The sequence below is a fragment of the Sphaerodactylus townsendi genome, linkage group LG12 (assembly GCF_021028975.2).
Source record: "Sphaerodactylus townsendi isolate TG3544 linkage group LG12, MPM_Stown_v2.3, whole genome shotgun sequence".
In the NCBI taxonomy this organism is placed as follows: domain Eukaryota; kingdom Metazoa; phylum Chordata; class Lepidosauria; order Squamata; family Sphaerodactylidae; genus Sphaerodactylus; species Sphaerodactylus townsendi.
In genome coordinates, this window is record NC_059436.1 from 26095745 (window position 1) to 26113412 (window position 17668).

Sequence of the window (17668 nt, forward strand, 5' to 3'; positions counted from 1 at the left end):
CATAGACCTTGCCCTGCGAAGAGGTCTAAAATCCTAACTAGCAGAGAGGAAGTGAGCAGATTCCCCCCCCCCCCGCCCCTTTTCTCTGCTGAGGAGGGGGCTGATCCTGCCTTCTTGGGCCTCCTCTTTATATCCAACACGTGGCTCTGGATTTTCCCCAATGGTTTGATATGTTGTGTTTGGTTGTGTGCCATTTTGAAATGTCCTGGGAAATGGGTAATAACTTTGGAATATATAGTAGATAAAGCATCGGTTAGGTATGTGGAGGCTATCCATGGCCGTCTCTGGAGAAAAGAGAGGTACTGTTATTATCGTTGTTGTTATATTAGAAAGTTGCCCCCCCAGCCCCCCCCCCCCTGGATCCAGGGCTTTGGCAGCACCCTGCCCTGTCTGTGCCGCTGCAAGAGGGAGGGAGGAGGCGGGTCGGAGGCAGGCTCCGCCCTCAGATCCATTTCAGCGGCTGAGCCCCTGGTTTCCAGGGCAACATAATCCTCTCATCAAAGCATCTGGTGAAACCACAGGGATCTGATATTGTTTTCTTGGCATCTTGTCAAAGCTGTCATTTGGCTTAAAAATTATGTATGCAATGTAATATTTATGCTTGCATATTTAAATTTGGGGTATATTTAAATTTTATGTACGTAAGGTACATGGATGCACATTGTTCTGATGAATATATCCAAAGCTGTGCGCCAAGCCCATGGGGCCCTAAGATTTTTGACACAAAATGTTTCAAAAGTCAACACTGGTCTGCACACACTAGTGTCTACCCCTGCAGGTGAGTGAGTGAGTGCTTGCATTAAAAGTGTGCGTGAGGACTGGAGTGTCATTTCCGAATACTGATTTCAGAAACTGATTGAGTGTGTGTGTGTGTGTGTGTGTGTGTGCGTGCATCTCGCCTGGCAGGTTTTTGTCAAGTATGCACCCCAATTTAGACAATAACTGGTAGCCAAACAGTTCGGGCCTCTACAGATGGCCGCTCTTCCATTCCGCAGAGAGAAGCGGCTCCTTGCTTTGAAGAGGAAACCCCTGAGCAGTTGCACCGCAACAGTAATTTGCTCAATAGCTTCTAGTTTTCCCAGCATCTCCTTGGTACAGATCACTCCTCTCCCCAGGAAGCTGTTGGGGTGTGCTTCGCATAGTCACAGAACAGCTGCAGCTATGATCTCGGGCTGCTCTGTGTACTGACTGCTTTGCTGACAAAGGAAACTCCTCTCTGCAAGGAGATGAATAATCTTCAAGGCCCCATGTAGGGCATATTGCAGTAGTCTAGCCTCAAGATTACTGTGCCGTGTCTCAGCATGGCCAGATCAACCAAATCAGAATAGGGGGACAATTTCCAGGCCAAACTAAGTTAGCAATGTGCACTTCTAGTAATTTAATTAACCCATCTCTTTTGTGGAAAAGTAGGATCTACCAACCAGGGCCGGAGCGGGGGTGAACTGCACCCAGGACACGCACGCACGCACTCTGCGCCCCTGCCATGCCCTGAAATGCCCCCTGGAACACCCTGCCCCATGCATCGCGCCCCTGGGCGCCCCATGCATCGCGCCCCCGTCCCCTTGGCACTACGCCACTGCTACCAACACTCCCAAATTCTGAAAGGGGACAGCCAAAGATGGCAGCATCCTATAAAATGTGGGGAGAACTGCCTCCTCTGGAACCTCGGCCGTACTCACTAGCGCCACCTCTGTACATCCAGCTCCTCTGTGTTCTCCCCAAGTCGCTTGACCGCAGCTGACAGACTTTGTTGTAGAGTAGAAGCAGCAACCTTTGGCCACTTGAAGAAAGAGATGTTTCTGAAGGAGTGTCTGACGCGGTGGTGTGCTGCAGAAAAGAGCCCTTCTGGCTGACTCAAACTTCCCCAGCACAAGGTACAAACCACTCGAGGGCATTTTCTCTTGGTCCAAACTTCCGCTTTAAACATTTCAGGACTGGGGAGTAGCCGGCATTGTCTGAAGGGCCACAGAAGGGAGGCTTCGCCCTGCTTGGGCCAACCAGCCAGTCCCCTGCCAGCCAGGCTGTGTGCGCTGGATCCAAGAGGGGTCCAGGCGAGTCTGCCACAGTCTGGATTTCTGCAAACTTTGGTTTGATTGGGATCCTGAAACCTCCTGGGGCTTATTTTCAAGGAGAGGCAGAATTTCTCCCCTGCACTTCATAGCTGCAGTACAATCAATGAGTTCACCAATTCCTTCTCAAAACTGAAGTCAGCCACTCCGAAGGGCCACAGATAACAGCAATTTTAAACCCCATTTCATATGAAAAAATGACAAAACAAGAAAAAAGTGTAATTTTCAAAGTAGAGAGCCAGCATGGCAAAGCGATTAAGAGCAGGTGCACTCTTATCTGGAGAACTGGGTTTGATTCCCTTCTCTGCCACTTGAGTTGTGGAGGCTTATCTGGTGGACCAGGTTAGCTTGTGTACTCCAGCACATGCCAGCTGGGTGACCTTGGGCTAATCACACTTCTCTTCTGCTGATGTGACCATTAGTTCCTGAAGGGGATGGACACACCCTAGTCTGGTGTCTCAGCTGTCACCATTCTGACTTGAGTGTCTTGCTAGGAGTTAGCCTCACAACAGAGTCTAAACCCCTTATGGTGTTTCTTCCAGCTTTGCTGACACGCAAACCCCTTCACCACGTTAAGATGTGCGTCCAAAAGGGGGAATTGCTGCTGGCTCTTGTAATTTCAAAGCAAAAACAGTAATTTCCAGCTTCTTTGCACCAGAAGCCCTTGTTATAACTGGAAATTTGGGTTTGTGGGGAGAGGTCTGCTAGGTGCTTCCTACAATCCTCTTTGGTTTTCCCCATTCTCAGTACTTGGGTGCCATAAGAACATAAGAACAAGCCAGCTGGATCAGACCAGAGTCCATCTATCTAGTTCCACACTCTGCTACTCGCAGTGGTCCACCAGGTGCCTTTGGGAGCTCACGTGCAGGAGGTGAAAGCAATGGCCTTCTGCTGCTGCTGCTGCTCCTGAGCACCTGGTCTGCTGAGGCATTTGCAATCTGAGATCAAGGAGGATCAAGATTGGTAGCCATACATCGACTTCTCCTCCATAAATCTGTCCAAGCCCCTTTTAAAGCTATCCAGGTTAGTGGCCGTCACCACCTCCTGTGGCAGCATATTCCAAACTGTTAACTTGCCATCTGTTAACTTGTCCTCTTTACTGCCCATACCCCATTCCAGACCACCTGTGAACCAACTGAGCAGCACTGGGCCCAGGGATGATCCCTAAATATACTGAGGAGTTTCGGATAAGGATTTTCCCAGCAGTTTTTAGGAAGGGAGTCCAAGTGTACAATGTCTATTGTTGTACTTCTACCCACATATGTGTTGACGCTCTTGAACTCCATCTTAAAGTTTGGAGATACAGGACTTTCCTTGGCTGAAGTGTGGCTGATTCTTCCTCTGTTGGGCTAATTCATTTGTATGCATGATAATTCCACCTTTGATAACAGTTTCCACCAATGTACCAGGATCAGAAGTTGGACTAACTGATCTTTTATTTCCCAGGTCATGTTTTCAAAAGCAGCTTTATCTTTACTACTTTCCATTCTGCTGGTCGGTGGATTGATTTGAGTGACAAGTTGCCTAACATTGGTGTTTTCGGCACAGCACAAATAAAATGTCCTGAGGATGGAGAAAAAGCGTTTTGGGGAGGAAGTCCACACAGCTTTTTCCTCAAGATGCCTTCAGGGCATTTCATTTCTGTTCAACCCGGGTTTTTGTGAAAACGCTAAATTAGCAATTCTTTTTTGCCAATGCAGCTTAAAGTCGCCTCCTGCTTGCCGTGTGGAGCTCAGGAGACGACTGTTCCTCCTGCCCAATCAAAAGACCCCTCACTTTCGTTTTCTCCTGTCAGTCATTTTCTGCTGCTTGAAACCTCTTTTGTGCCAGCCGTTTGCCAGAGTTGCCCGGGATGTTTCCTCTGCATGAATCATGCCCATGCTTTTGTTTCGCTCAAAAAGTACATGGTTCAACTGAGCCCTTCCTGCCAATGCTGGCAATATATAGGTTCCCCATTTTTAAAAAACCCCCAATGAACTGTCTTCAGTGACACGAACACATGATGCTTTTTAATATCCACATGCACCCCCTGGCAAGTCTAGTTCGGAGTTTCGGGCTGCGATGCCATCAATATGCTGATGACGCCCAGCTCGTGTTCACTATGGAGGGCAGCCCGTCTGTAGCCCCTGGGGCTCTTCAGCGTTGTTTATAGGCCGTGGCTGGTTGGTTGAGAGCGAGTCGGCTGAAGTTAAACCCTTCGAAGACGGAGGTCCTGTGGCTGGGACGAGGGGAGAGACCGGTGGACTTTTGCCCGCCTTCGTTAGACGGAGAGGCTTGTCCGTTAAGAGTCTGGGTGTGATGCTGGACCCAAAACTATCATTGGAGGCCCAGGTCGTGCAGACTGCCCGGGCAGCTTTTTATCATCTACGACAGGCACGGCAACTGGCCCCGCACCTCTCCCGCTCTGATCTAGCCACTGTGATCCATGCAACGGTCACCTCTAATTTGGACTATTATAACGCTGGCCGGCCTTTGGCGGTGATCTGGAAATTAAAGCTCGTACAGCATGCAGCGGCCAGATTGCTTACAGGAACATCTAGTCGAGACCGGATTACTCCGATCTTATATCAGCTGCACGGGCTGCCCATTGAGTTCTGGGCCATCTTCATGGTATTGATTTTGACCTTTAAAGCCATTAGCGGCACTGGGCCGACATATCTGAAGGACCGCATCTCCCTGTATTGCCCTATTGGGCCCCTCCGCTTGTCAGAGGATCGCCTGCTGGAGATCCCTGGCCCACAGAAGATCCGCTGGCCTCGACGAGGGCCAGGGCCTTTACAGTCCTGGCCCCTACCTGGTTGAACAGCCTTCCTAAAGAAACCCGGGCCCTGCGGGACCTTCAGAGGATGGAGTAAGATGGACCTGTTCCGCCAGACATTTGGCCAGCCTGGCTAAAAACATCGCTGCCATTTCATCAGGCCTCCCGTGGGCATAAAGGTCGGGAGCGGGGAGGACGACGCCATCTGACGAGATACAGCTCCGGTTTTTATTCTTATTATTGTGATTCAGTTTTTATGGTATGTTTTTAAGTTGTTTTATCATTGTTGTTCACCGCCCTGAACCCCTAGGGGGAGGGCGTTTTAAATAAATGAATGAATGAATGAATGAATGAATGAATGAATGAATAAATAAATAAATAAAATAAAATAAAATAAAATAAAAATGGACCTGTTCCACCAGGCTTTGGGCCAGCCAGGTTAGCCATCGGACCCTGGAACCATCTAGGCCTCCCGTGGAATTATTGGAATTATTGGAATTGATGTACACCGCCCTGAGCCCATTGGGTGAGGGCGGTATAAAAGTGTAAATAAATGGATGAATGAATGAATGAATGATATGAGAAAGATTCTTCAAAGATAACTCATAAAAAATAATAATTTAAAATGGGAAAACTACATATTGTCGGAATCAGCAGGAGGAGTGGAATTGAACCATGTCTGTTTTCAGCTGAGAAGAAGCACAAGCACGATGCATGCAATGTCTTGGGTGACTTCAGCAAATGACTGACACAACCGAGGTTTCAAGCAGCAGAACATGGCTGGTGGAAGAAAACGAAAGAGAGCTTTTTTGATGGGAAGGAGAAGGGAGCCACTCTCTCCTCCTCAGACTCTTTATTTTTTTTTGTCCTGTCCTGACAAAAAAATGAGGAGACTTTTTTAAAGATGTCCCCAGGGTTGTGCAGAAAGGTTGTTAAGAAATCAAAAATTAGGCCCAAACTTCATGTGATATTTTACTTGGGGACTGGCAGGCAGAAGATGTCCCCATGTGTTCCTATCACTGCTCAGTTTGGAGACACCAGAGGGCCTGATTTAGATCAGCATGATGGTATGGGAAGTGAACAGGTTCCTGCCTTCCCCCAAGATTTGTTTCTTGAAGGGGGGGGATGCTGAGGGAATGGAGTCCTCCTCCCTTACACCACAGTCCTGATCTGAAGGAGATGTCTGGTAGGGATGCTCTGTTGAGTTGCCATGGGTGTGTGGCTACAAAGCCCCATTGGGACTATGTGTTCAATGTAACAGGTAGTTTGGCCATTGCTGACCAAACCCTTGGGTGAATCCCAACCAGACTTGGTAACTGTTCAGTTGTTCATTTGTCAGTTAACTCTAGATCTTTATTTTTCAACTAGTTGACTCTGTTCTTTGACACTCTCCTGAAACTTAGCTCTTCTAGGGTGGGCAATTGCCCCTCAACTTCCACAGTGAAGAAATTTGCAAAGAATTTGCTCAACTGCTCTACAGTCTCCTGGTCTTGCTTAAACAAACCACGTGTTTCTTAATTATGTGATGGTTCAACTACTTCCTCGACCAGTTACCTGCTCCCTGATTTATTTGAAAAATGATTATTGTTTGTCTTGGTATTTTAGCAGTATCAGAGTCTCCTTTTGTGTAGGAATTGTTCTGCCGGTGCCGCTGCTCTCCTTTTTTTCCATGTTCAGGTGGAAATGTTGCCCAGATGAGAAGAAGAAGAAGAAGCAAACGAGGGTTCAGGCCAAGGCATATCAATTCTTGGCTTTTCTTTTCCCCTTTCCCCTCGCCCCCATGCCAGCCGAGAGCAGGCTGTGTCAAGGGAGCGAGGGCTGTGTGGGCAGAGTGGCCAGCCGCTTGCTAAACCGATGTTGCGTGTTGACACTGAGAGCCGACCCTCGCCGTGGCCCTGAGAGGAAGGGTGCTGCCCGGAAAGAGAATTCTGGGGCGCTCGTTCTAACAACAAAGTCAGCATTTCTTGCTTGATGTGTGCAGGCTACCCCTGTTTTCCTGTGGACCCTTGCACTGGGCTTCTTTGCCCCCTTAGCAAACAAAAAGGCTGGCTACAGGCCTCTCTGCAAGCTGCAAGTGGGGCAGAGGGGTTCCATAACAAGAGAGAGAGGCTCTATTTATTTTGACATTTCTCTCCAATGGGGACCAAAAGCAGCTTACAAAATGGTTTGTTCTCTTCCATTTTTTCCCTCACAACAAACGCTCTGAGAAGTGGGGCAGGTTGAGGAGAGCATGTGACAGACCCACGTCCACCTGGCAAACTTCTGCGCAGGGCGGAGAGGCACCCCGGAGTCTCCCAGAACCTAGCCTAGCAGTAACCCTTATGGGGAATACACAGGCACCTGCTTGTGAGGAAGGTCTGAGTTAATTCACTTTACAAACACAACTGAGGACGGCTACCTGGACAAATAAGAGGTTCCAATCATGTGTTCAGCTGTACATGCACGGAATGTAATTTGAGAATTACTGAGCGCATGCATAAAGAACAATCAAGTGTGCCTTGCAAATAGCGAAGCGGGGGCCTACGAAACTCACGGGGGGGGGGTAATCCCATCTCCCACCCTCCTTGCTCCCCTTCCAGCCCAGCTGCAGCCGGACAGGCCTCCCAGCAGCTTCTGGAGCCCCCTCCCCCTCTTTCCCTCTCAGCAGGCAGGCATGCTCAGCCCTCTGCTGGGAGCTGCCTCCCCCCACCCCCACCCCCTCTGAGGGTCCTCCTGGGCTGGGCCACTGCTGGACACAGCCTGAGGTCGGTGCATTCCTTGTGACTGAAAGGAGAACACTTTCTTGGTTGACAGAAATTTAAATGCCCCAGTAAAAAAGAACTTTTTGGATTTTTCTGTGACCCAGGGAGCCCCCCCCCCCCAAGTCTGCAAAAAAAATCTGTTGGGGGGAAGTATAGCCCCTGTCTGTAGATTTGGCCATCCGCAGCCAGAGGCACACATTGGAGTTAGATATATGCATTATGTTCACTGTAATTTGTGAATGAAACTACACCAAGCCTCTGCATCACACTTCAAAAACAGAATCTCTTCCACTCCCAAATAGTGCAGAAACGTGCTAAATAAGAATTGGGTCAAACTGATTGGTAATATTTTTTACTCCCCAACCCCAGGTCTAGTTTCATGAAAACTGCAAAATCTACCATGAGAAACAAACTGATACTGAAAGGTATTGAGTCCTTCAGCGTATTCAATCTAAGCTATTTGTAAGAAAGTTTGGATGAGAGAGCTGGAAAAATTGTTCATAAATATAAAACTGTATTTATTTCACAGCGGTGGCTCTATTACCCCTGATCACCATCACCACCCCTTCAAAAAGCGGGGTGTGTGTGTGTGTGTGTGTGTGCTTCCTCCTTGCAGCTTTGTGGGGAGAGGTGACTTCAGTCTTCTTTTCTAGGCACCCAGCGAGTATGAAACGAGCCCCGATCAGCTGTTCTACCGTATTGCGCACCTGAACCGGGGGCAGCAGTACCTGCTGTGGGTGGCAGCTGTCACTTCAGCCGGACGCGGCAACATCAGCGAGAAGGTCACCATTGAACCTGCTGGAAAAGGTCTGGATTGGAGGGCAGGAAGCTCAGGATCTGGGAGGTCAGCAAAGGGTTGTGGATCCTTCCTTATCGCCCCCCCCCCCGCCCCACCTTCTCTTGCAGCCCCTGCCAAGATCATTTCTTTTGGAGGCACGGTCACCACTCCGTGGATGAAAGATGTGCGCCTGCCCTGCCATTCAGTTGGGGAGCCTGCCCCAGCTGTGAAATGGACTAAAGACAGGTAAGGGGCGAGTAGTCGCAAGGTCCGTGGGGCTCACAGGCCCCTCCCAAACGCTTCTGGCTGATGCTTGATGACTGAGGGTCTCCTTTCTCACGACCACCGCGGTGGCTGGGCTTCCCCTTCTGCAGTGAGGATTCCGCCATCCCAGTGACGGTGGACGGGCATCGGCAGATCCAACCCAACGGCACTCTGATCCTGCGCTCGGTGAAAGCAGAGGACTCTGGCTACTACACCTGCACAGCCACCAATACCTGGGGCTTCGACACCATCATTGTCAACTTGCTGGTGCAAGGTGAGGCCTAGTGGAGCTGGTCAGCCTGACACTCAGCAGCCGCCGCCCTACCCCTGTCTCCCAGGGAGCAGCAAGGAGGGCTAGCCCGTCAGTGGGCAGGGCCAAGGGGGGGAGCACTTGGCCGCCATCTTTTGCCTGGGTTCCCAGCCGGAGTGGAGTTTCCCTTTGCTTGGCCCACAGCAGCTGTTTCTGGCTGACTCCTCTGCTCCTTCTAGTCAGAGCTCTGTGGGTCAGCCCACCCACCCCGGAACACATTGAACACTTGTGACAGTGGAATCGATGATCCTAAGTGGGCGGAGGGAGGTGCAACGCTGTGTGGCTCATGGGTCAGATAATGTGCAAGGCCTGATATGCAGGAATGCCAGGCCAAGAATCGTACGGTTTAGCCCTGCTTGTGTGGCAGCCGTCCCATTCACACTGAGCTGTATCTCTTGATGGAGAGCTGCCGAGGAGCACCTCAGATGCCACCCTGCGCCTCCTCCGCCTCCTCCTCCTCTTCGCTTTCCTTTTGGATTACCACATATGCATCCAAGGCATAGAAAGCCCAGTGCTGGTCTTCTTCAGTTTTAATCTACAAATAATAACTTCCACCTCTTTGTGGTCCAAGAAGAGGACCCAGCAAAGTACATATCGGTTCAGAAGTCTGAGGTTCTGTGGGTGGCTTTCGTCAGTGGCGTATCTGCCAGAGGACACGGGGGGGGGGGTGTCAATTGACCCTGGTGCCACCCATTAGATCACATCGGGTGTTCAAAATCTCCCCCATACACCTCCCACGGAGAGGCGCCTCTCCCCTCCGCCAGCTGGGACCGCCGCTGCCCTCCTCCACCGGCTGCCCGGGACTGTCATCGCCCTCTTCCACTGGCCGAAGGAGCAGCTGGGCTGGGAACCTGCTGCCATAACTGGGGCATGGGGGGGGGCACAGGGGGCACTTGAGGAAGTGTTGCCCCGGGAGCCACTTTCTCCTGGGGGGGCTTCCATGCTCATATTGCTTCAGCCCAGGACCTCGCCCCCTCTTTTTGTTCTGGGACGTGGATAGTTGTCTGATTTGTGAGTGAATATTCCTTGTCTTCTGATAACGTTCCTCTTTATCTTGGTGCTGGACGGAGGCGGGCAGCCTGGGCCTCTGCACTTGCTTCCATCGTCAGTGGGTGAAATGACAGGCCTGGCTAGCCTGAGGCCGCGCCCAGCTCACCCAGCTCCTGTCTCTCTGCAGTCCCCCCAGACCAGCCCCGGCTGACCGTATCGAAGACCTCTGCGTCATCTATCACCTTGGCATGGATCCCCGGCGACAATGGCGGCAGCTCCATCCGAGGTGAGGGTCAGCATTTTGGAGGGGGAGGAGGGGCAGCCTGCCATCTACCCATGTCCCGAGAGCTGGCTGAACCCACGGAAGGGCCAGGCGTTCTCCTCCTCCTCCTCCTCCTCCTCCTCCTCCTCCTCCTCCTCCCTGCGGGGGGGGGGGATGAAGGAGCCCCCCTCCCAACTCCACCCTGGATCTTTCCTTGACAATATGCAACTACCTTGGGACTTTCTATGCCCTGATCAACTTCAGGGGCATTTTAGAGCCACATAACTCCCTGGCTGGCCCGTGTCTCTCCTTCTGTGGGCCAAGCTAAGGAGGGGAGTGCTAGCCAGAGGGGGAAGGAACTGCCTGTGCCCAGGCACCTTTGTTGTGAGGCCCCATTGCTCCTTTCTCTGGACCTTCCGTCAGCTTCAGCCTACCCCAATCAGTGGGTGTGGGGCCTCAAGGGATCGGTCCCTGGAACGGGTCTCCCTTGGAATCGTGAAAGCAAGAGAGAGAGGCAAAAATCTCGCCTGCCTGCCTGCCTGCCTGCCTGCCTCCTGCCTGCCTCCTGCCTGCCTCCTGCCTGCCTGCTGTTTCTGATTCCACTGAGAAAAACAAAGCCAGAGAACCCGAGGAGAGTCTGGGGGCTAGTCACAGCTTCTCGGAGCTCTCTCAGCCCCACCTACCTCACAGGGTGTTTGTTGTGAGGGGGGAAGGGCAAGGAGATTGTCAGCCCCTTTGAGTCCCCTGCAGGAGAGAAAGGGGGGATATAAATCCAAACTCTTCTTCTTCTTCTACTTGCTGGATTGAGTAAAAGTCAGAAATGGGGAAGGAAAAAGAGAAGAGAAATCAAAGTGCTCCTGCGTCCCAAGCAGGCCCTCCATCACTGAGCCAGGGGCCCTCACCCAATTTCCCACCTGGTCTCTGGGTCCCAGGTCTCACCTTCCACAACCATCCTGTGGGGATCTGGGGAGTGCTGGCAGGCAACAGAGCCGGTGCCTTCCTGGAAGAGGGCTCCGATCCCTCATGTCCCGCGACTCTCCCCTCCAGAGGAGAAGAGAAGGTTGGGGCCGGCCCATTGCAGTTAATTGAAAGGAGGAATGCAATTGCCTGCCAGTCTCCCATGTCACTCCAGGGCTTGATTAGCTTCCGTGTCATGAGAACAGAACAGAGGTGACAGCCCACCTACCTCCAGAGACCAGAAGCAGGACAGACGGACAGACTGCGCTGGCCAGGAGGCGGCCGGCAGGGGACGGTTGGCGGGATGCTCAGATGGGCCTCGGTTGCCTCCTCTGGAAGGCAAGTTGTGCCCTCTGCTGGAGAGATGATGCGAGGCAGGCGTCTCTTGTCAGTAGCCGAGGAGAGAGGCTGCACGGATGGCAAAGGGAAGAGTTGGGGGGAGTGTGGAGTGGGGGCCGTGCACGAGGCTGCCCCAGAGCTGGAGCAGGATTTTGCATCAGCCGCATCAGTCTTGGAGGGCTTTATTGGGCATGACGCCATGCAGTGCAAAGGTAGAGAGTATGAGCTGCCCTTCCTGTGGCGTGTCTTCCCCCTCCTGCCCACCTGACCCTTGCCTCCTGCACGGGCATGTGCAGAATGAACCTAAAGCACACCTCTGGCAGCCGTTCCCAGTAGTTCTGCTGGCAAAGAGAAGGCTGGGTCTGCCGTCAGTCTGGCCCGTTCTCTTGGGGGGGGGACGTCCCCCACCTTCTGAGGAGCCGGGCCAGGCAACTAGGAGCATGACTCGTATTGGAGGCCAGGAGATGTCTGACTTGCAGCCTGGCAGTTTGCGAGTACCACTCTGACTTTGCTCATTGGTTTCTCTACTTCATTTGGTGGGGGTGTTATAATCCTAAGAACACCTGTTGTATCCTGTGTGGTGCGAGTCCCTGTCTGAAACAGACCATTGTGTTAGAGGGCTTCACTTTTCATGTGGCCATGAATGGCAGCGGGTGAGTTCTCCATAACAAGTGGTGGTCAGGAGGTGCCCATCATGCAGCTGCACAGACTGTGGTCCAGAAAGCGTCCCTGTGGTCCTGGTCCATGCCCTGCTGTAGCCCTGGTGGGATGTCTTAAGAGTTTCCGTCCCACCTGTCCGGATGAATGTGGAGTTTACTGTGAACATGGCCAAGCTCCAGTTTAACAGAAAAGCAAGCAGTTTCAGCTTTTGTCCCTCCCCTTTGCAGCTGTTTCTCTGCCTCTTCCTGTCCACAGGCAGGCCTGGAGCTCTTTGAGGTAGCCCTCTGCTCATGACAAAAGAGGCACGAGCCCTGCCCTTCACTGGCCTCTTGCACCACAGCTACCTTGAAGCAGGTGGAAGCCAGGTGAACGGCTCCCATGCTGAGCAGGGCTTTGGCTGTTTTGGCGAGGCTTGCTTGTGACGCCCATTTTCAGCGGAGTATATAACTGTAGGATTGGAAAACACAAATGAATTAATCCATGCACAAAAACATTGGCTTTTATTTTCCTTAGAGTGTAAGATTATCAGAATGTGCTGGAACACATTCAGTGAACAAAGAAAGAGGAGAGTTAGATCCATTCTCCCTGCGGTCATTTGTGTGGAAAACAAAACTGCCCCCCTCACAGGGAGGTGTCCTTCAGCTTTGGAGCTCAGACAAGAGATGTCCCACGAGATGTGGTTCCTCAGCCAGTGGTTGCCTCCCCCTCTCTTCTTGGCCCAACCCCATCCTATCATTGGGATGGGACTTCTTTCCCCCCCCCCCCCCCCCGCCAGAACACCCATGACCGACTGTGCTCCGTCTCTGCAGGCTTTGTTCTCCAGTATTCAGTGGACAATAGTGAGGAGTGGAAAGACGTATTCATCAGTTCCTCGGAGCGTTCCTTCAAGCTGGATAACCTGAAATGTGGGACGTGGTACAAGGTGAAACTGGCAGCCAAGAACAGTGTCGGAGCTGGGCGCATCAGTGAGATCATTGAGGCCAAGACGCATGGCAGAGGTGAGGGGCTCATCAGGCTGCAGGGGGCAGGGAGGAGAGGGGAAGATTTCTTAAGCAGCTTGCTTGCCAAAGTGTCCCTTGGGGCACCCAGCCTTTCCAGCGCATTTCTTTGTGATCAGGCAGGAGCCTGGCCATTCCTCTGGCAGGTGTACCCAGCCTTGGATGGCATAGCTGTGAAAAGTCCCTCCAGAAAGGGGAGGTGCAGAGCTAGGAGCTGGGTCTCTCAGAGCAGTGAGGAGCCAAGGAGCATGTACATGTAGCAGAGGCGTTGCTCTCAGCAGCCCCGCCCATGTGCTGCAGCTTCATTCGATGTGGTTCTCACTAGGATGATGCATGCTGCCATGTGCAGTGAATGCTCAGGCATGTCATCTGTGCACATGTGTATGTGAGTGCTCAACAGGTGGCTGCAGTTGGTTGCTGTTAGAGAGGACAATGTATGTATCAATGCACACGTCTCTCTCCTCCTTGAGGCAGCCATTCTAGGAGCTGCCCGCACCATCTGCCTCTCCTTCCTCTGTTGTAAAAAGGGAGGGCCAGCACCCCTGAGAAGAGAACTGGAAACATGTTTTTCTCCCTCAGATTTCCTGTCCTGGATAGGAAATGCACTTTCTTTGTCTCCAATAATAACATTTTAATTCTGATTTAAAAGTTGGGTACAAAGTTTTATAAACTGAGCTTCAGAAACTAAGGCTGTTTCCACACGGCCAAAAGCAGCCTCCTAGGGATGGGAAAAACACCGTCCCCGTGCTGCTGTTTGCACAGGAGGTGCTGCTGCATTGCAGCAGCGCTGTCCTTGCCCCCCCCCCCCAAGTGGCGTGAAGACACCGCTTTATTGATTGATTGATTGATTGATTGATTGATTGTTTGGATTTGTAGACCGCCCCATCCCCGAAGGGCTCTGGGCGGTGCACAACAATATCCATATATATACAATTTATCATTACAATCAGTGCAATTACTAAAACCAATAAAATCCATTTAAAAGCAGCGGTCAGTACAAAAAATATCGGCATCCCGAAACCCAATTTAATTTAGAGGCCTCCCTAAGACAGGGGACGGCCGGACTTCCCTCTCAAAGGGTGGCATGATGGTAAATCAAGTATGAGGTATTCTGGGGGGCGCACATTTCAGCGACTGGACACTCCAAAGGCCCGGCAGAACAACTCAGTCTTACAGGCCCTGCGGAACTCACCAAGGTCAAACCTTTCAAACCTCGCTCGGGGGAATACGCCGGCTTCCACCCATTGCCGAGCAAACGGCAGTGGGTGGAAGCCGGCGTATTTCCTGCGTCGCTCCCACACGGTTTCTTACCTTCTCCTGACTTCCGCCGCTTTGAGGAGGCCAGGGGACACGCCTCCTGGCCTCCGTTGCTGCAGCCGTCGCTCTGGCCATGGGGGCGTGTCCCCTGGCCTCCTCAGAGTGACGGAAGCCAGGAGAAGGTAAGAAACCGTTTGGGGGGCTGTGCGGCTGTGCAGAGCCTGCTCTGCCAGCTGTGCAGCCCGTGGGGCCATTTGTGCGAACGGCCCCAAGGCTTGCATCAGCATGAATCATGCCAGTGCAGCCCCACAAATCTGGCTGTGCGGAAACAGCCTAGGACATGGAGTCATGGCTTCAAGGTGCAGGAAATGAGATTCCACCTAAACATTAGGAAGAACTTCCTGACCATCAGGGCTGTACGACAGTGAAATGCGCTAGCTTGGAGAGTGGTGGAGTCTCCTTCTTTGGAGGTTTTTAAACAGAGGCTGGATGAACATATGCCGGGAGTGCTTTGATTGTGTGTTCCAGCATGGCAGGGGGGTGGACTTGATGGCCCTGGTGGCCTCTTCCATTATTCTTTTCTGTAAACAAAGCATATAGGTTAGGTTCAATTCACAACACTAGTCAGAATAATGTTCCATTTATGACATTCATCTAACATTGGACGATTCCCCACGGTCAATTAATCGCGTGATACGTGAAATATCAACGTTTCAGGAAGAACTGCCCACTGCCTGATCGCCTAACAGGATTCATCCCGGTTCCGGCGCTCCCTCTCCCCCTTATCACGTGTTTTCTAAGAACCTGCTTGAAAGTGCACCTTTTTAAAAAAACACGCACCGAATCCAGATTGGTGGGGGAATCGGGGTTTGAATCTAGATTTGTTTTTTCCACTGTAGGGAGTGAGGCGGAGCCTTCCAGCCAATCAGAGTGCGGTGGGCTGTGCACAAAGTGCACGCAGCCCTTTTTTTTGTTTTGTGCCGATGGAGGCTATGTTGAAACGTGGCTGCGTGGAATTAGATTTCTGTGCCAACTGTAAACTAAAATTGCACTTGTGCCAGCGCAGCTGCGTGAGTAATGAGTACGAAATCCGTGTGTAAACGTAGCTTAGTGTGAAAAACAGCTACCGTCCTGTCTATGCAGGCGCGTGGTGACTTAGCTGTGCAAAAAAAGGGGTTTTTAAAAAGTTTTTTAAAAAAATTCCCATCCCAACACAGCACAGCAGCCAGTCAGGACGAGAAAGAAAGAGCCGCTGAGCAGATTGTGCGTTCAATCGCGCGATCGTGGGGAGGTCTGCACTGTTTGAAAGCATGATAGACACGGATGTCTTCATCACACACACGCTGCAGTGGGGAGGGTGGAACCGCCGTGAAAAGGCGCCATTTCTTTTTAAACCTGGTTGTATCTGGACTTAATTTCTCAGTGAGGAATTGGCCATGACTGTACAGCATTCAGATTAGTTCACTCAACTATATCTGTATCCCTTCAGTTTCTCCTCTTCGTTAGGAGCGATGTTTCTGTTCCAGTATTCAGCAAAAACTAATATTGCAGAGGTTATGGCATTTAAATAGATTATTGTAGAAAAGGAAGTCTACATAATTCAACAGGAACCATTTAGGCCTTGTGAAAGACACTTTTTACCTATTCCTTGACAAATAGCTCCAGAAATCATTTCCCAGGATTCTCCCGTTCCCCTCCATCTCTACCACAGATGTGTAAAAGTTACACCAGCAGCCCCACACATCCAACCATCACCGTTAACCCTGCCTCAATTTTTGCAAACCTTCGAGAGGCTGGATACCGCTGATAAAACACTTTGATCACTTTCTTATTTAGCAGGGAAATTCATTTTTTTAAATCAAGCCACTTTTCAATGCCGATATCCAGGACTCAGGTTCAATTACAGATTCCTGCGCCACAGCATTACGGTCCCTCCCCCCCCCACCCCCGATGGCTGTCAGGCAGCCTCATCCAATGGACCAGCCAGTTGGCTGCAGGACCACAGCCATGCCAGCAGAGGCGTATGTGGGGGAAGTGGCGCCTGGGGACAAAACGTCCTCCAAGTGCCCACCCCCTGGGTCGTGTAGCCCTGCCCCCATGCTTTGCGTAACCCCACCCCCTGTGCGTCCCTGCTGCCGGCTCCTGCTCTCCCCAGGGCCTGGGGAAGGCAGAATCCTGCCTGTACGGACCCCGGGAGGGTGGAGCACAGTCATATCTAGGGACAATGGCGCCTGGGGCATAATCTGCCCCCCCCCCCCCCCGCTCTCCATTTTCCCTAGATACAGTGGAGGTGGGAGAGAAATCAAGCCATCTGCTGATCTCACAGAGGAGCGCCCAGGTCTACTGCTTGGGCAGGCTGGAAGGGGGCCAGGTCTACTGCTTGAGAAGATTGGAAGGGGCCCAGGTCTACCAATTGGGCAGGCAGCAAAGGGCCCAGGTCTATTGCTTGGGAAGGCTGGAAGGGGTTGTGTTGGCGTGCTGGCATGGGCTCTGGCGGGTCAGTGCCCTTCCTCGACCTGTGGCGCCCACCTTAAAGGGAGAATCTGGGGTCCCTAGTTTGAGCAACATTGAAAGTGATGCTGGAATCCAAACAGCATCACTTTCAAAGGTTTCCAGTTCTGGGCACCGCAATTCAAGAAGTATATTGACAAGCTGGAACGGGTCTAATGAGACCAAAATGGTAAAAAGTCTGAATTCCACGCCATACGAGAAGGGAGAGAGGGAGCTGGGTATGTTTAGTCTGGAGGAGAGAAGGTTAGGGGGTGATGTGATAGTATATTTAAATATTTGAAGGGATATCATGTTGAACAGGGAGCAAGCTTGTTTTTTTGCTGCTCCAGAGACTAGGACAAGGAATGATGGTTTCAAGGTACAGGAGAAGAGATTCCACCTAAACGTTTGGGAGAACTTCCTGACAGTGAGGACTGCTTGACTATGGAATACGCTGCCTCGGAGTGTGGCGGAGTCTCTTTCTTCGGACTTTTTCAGACAGAGGCCTGATGTCTATCTGTCAGGAGTGCTTTGATTGGGTGTGCCTTCATGGCAGGGGGTTTGACTGGTTGGCCCATGTGGTCTCTTCCAATTCAATGATTCTGTGAACCCAGCGGGCTTTGTGTGGCTAGTGATTGAGAGATGAGTGTTTCTCAGGGCTTCACCAGAGAGATGCTGAAGCAGCAAGGCCAGGCTGGTTCTTGCAGGGTGGGCCAGAGAGCTCAATCGAGCTCGCATTTCCTCTTACTCCTGAGCCAAGCAGCAGGTGCATCAGGAAGGAGCCTGCAGCCCATG

The 17668-nt window shown here is 51.6% G+C and overlaps 1 protein-coding gene across 1 annotated transcript in view; it reads left to right on the plus strand.

Moving 5' to 3' along the window:
- DSCAML1 (DS cell adhesion molecule like 1) overlaps positions 1–17668 on the plus strand; it is a 189953-nt gene that overhangs the window by 161189 nt on the left and 11096 nt on the right. The window contains exons 23-27 of the mRNA XM_048512112.1: positions 8222–8375; positions 8475–8592; positions 8721–8884; positions 10098–10196; positions 12938–13126. Coding sequence (XP_048368069.1) covers positions 8222–8375; positions 8475–8592; positions 8721–8884; positions 10098–10196; positions 12938–13126 — 724 coding nt within the window. The remainder of the gene's footprint in view (positions 1–8221; positions 8376–8474; positions 8593–8720; positions 8885–10097; positions 10197–12937; positions 13127–17668) is intronic.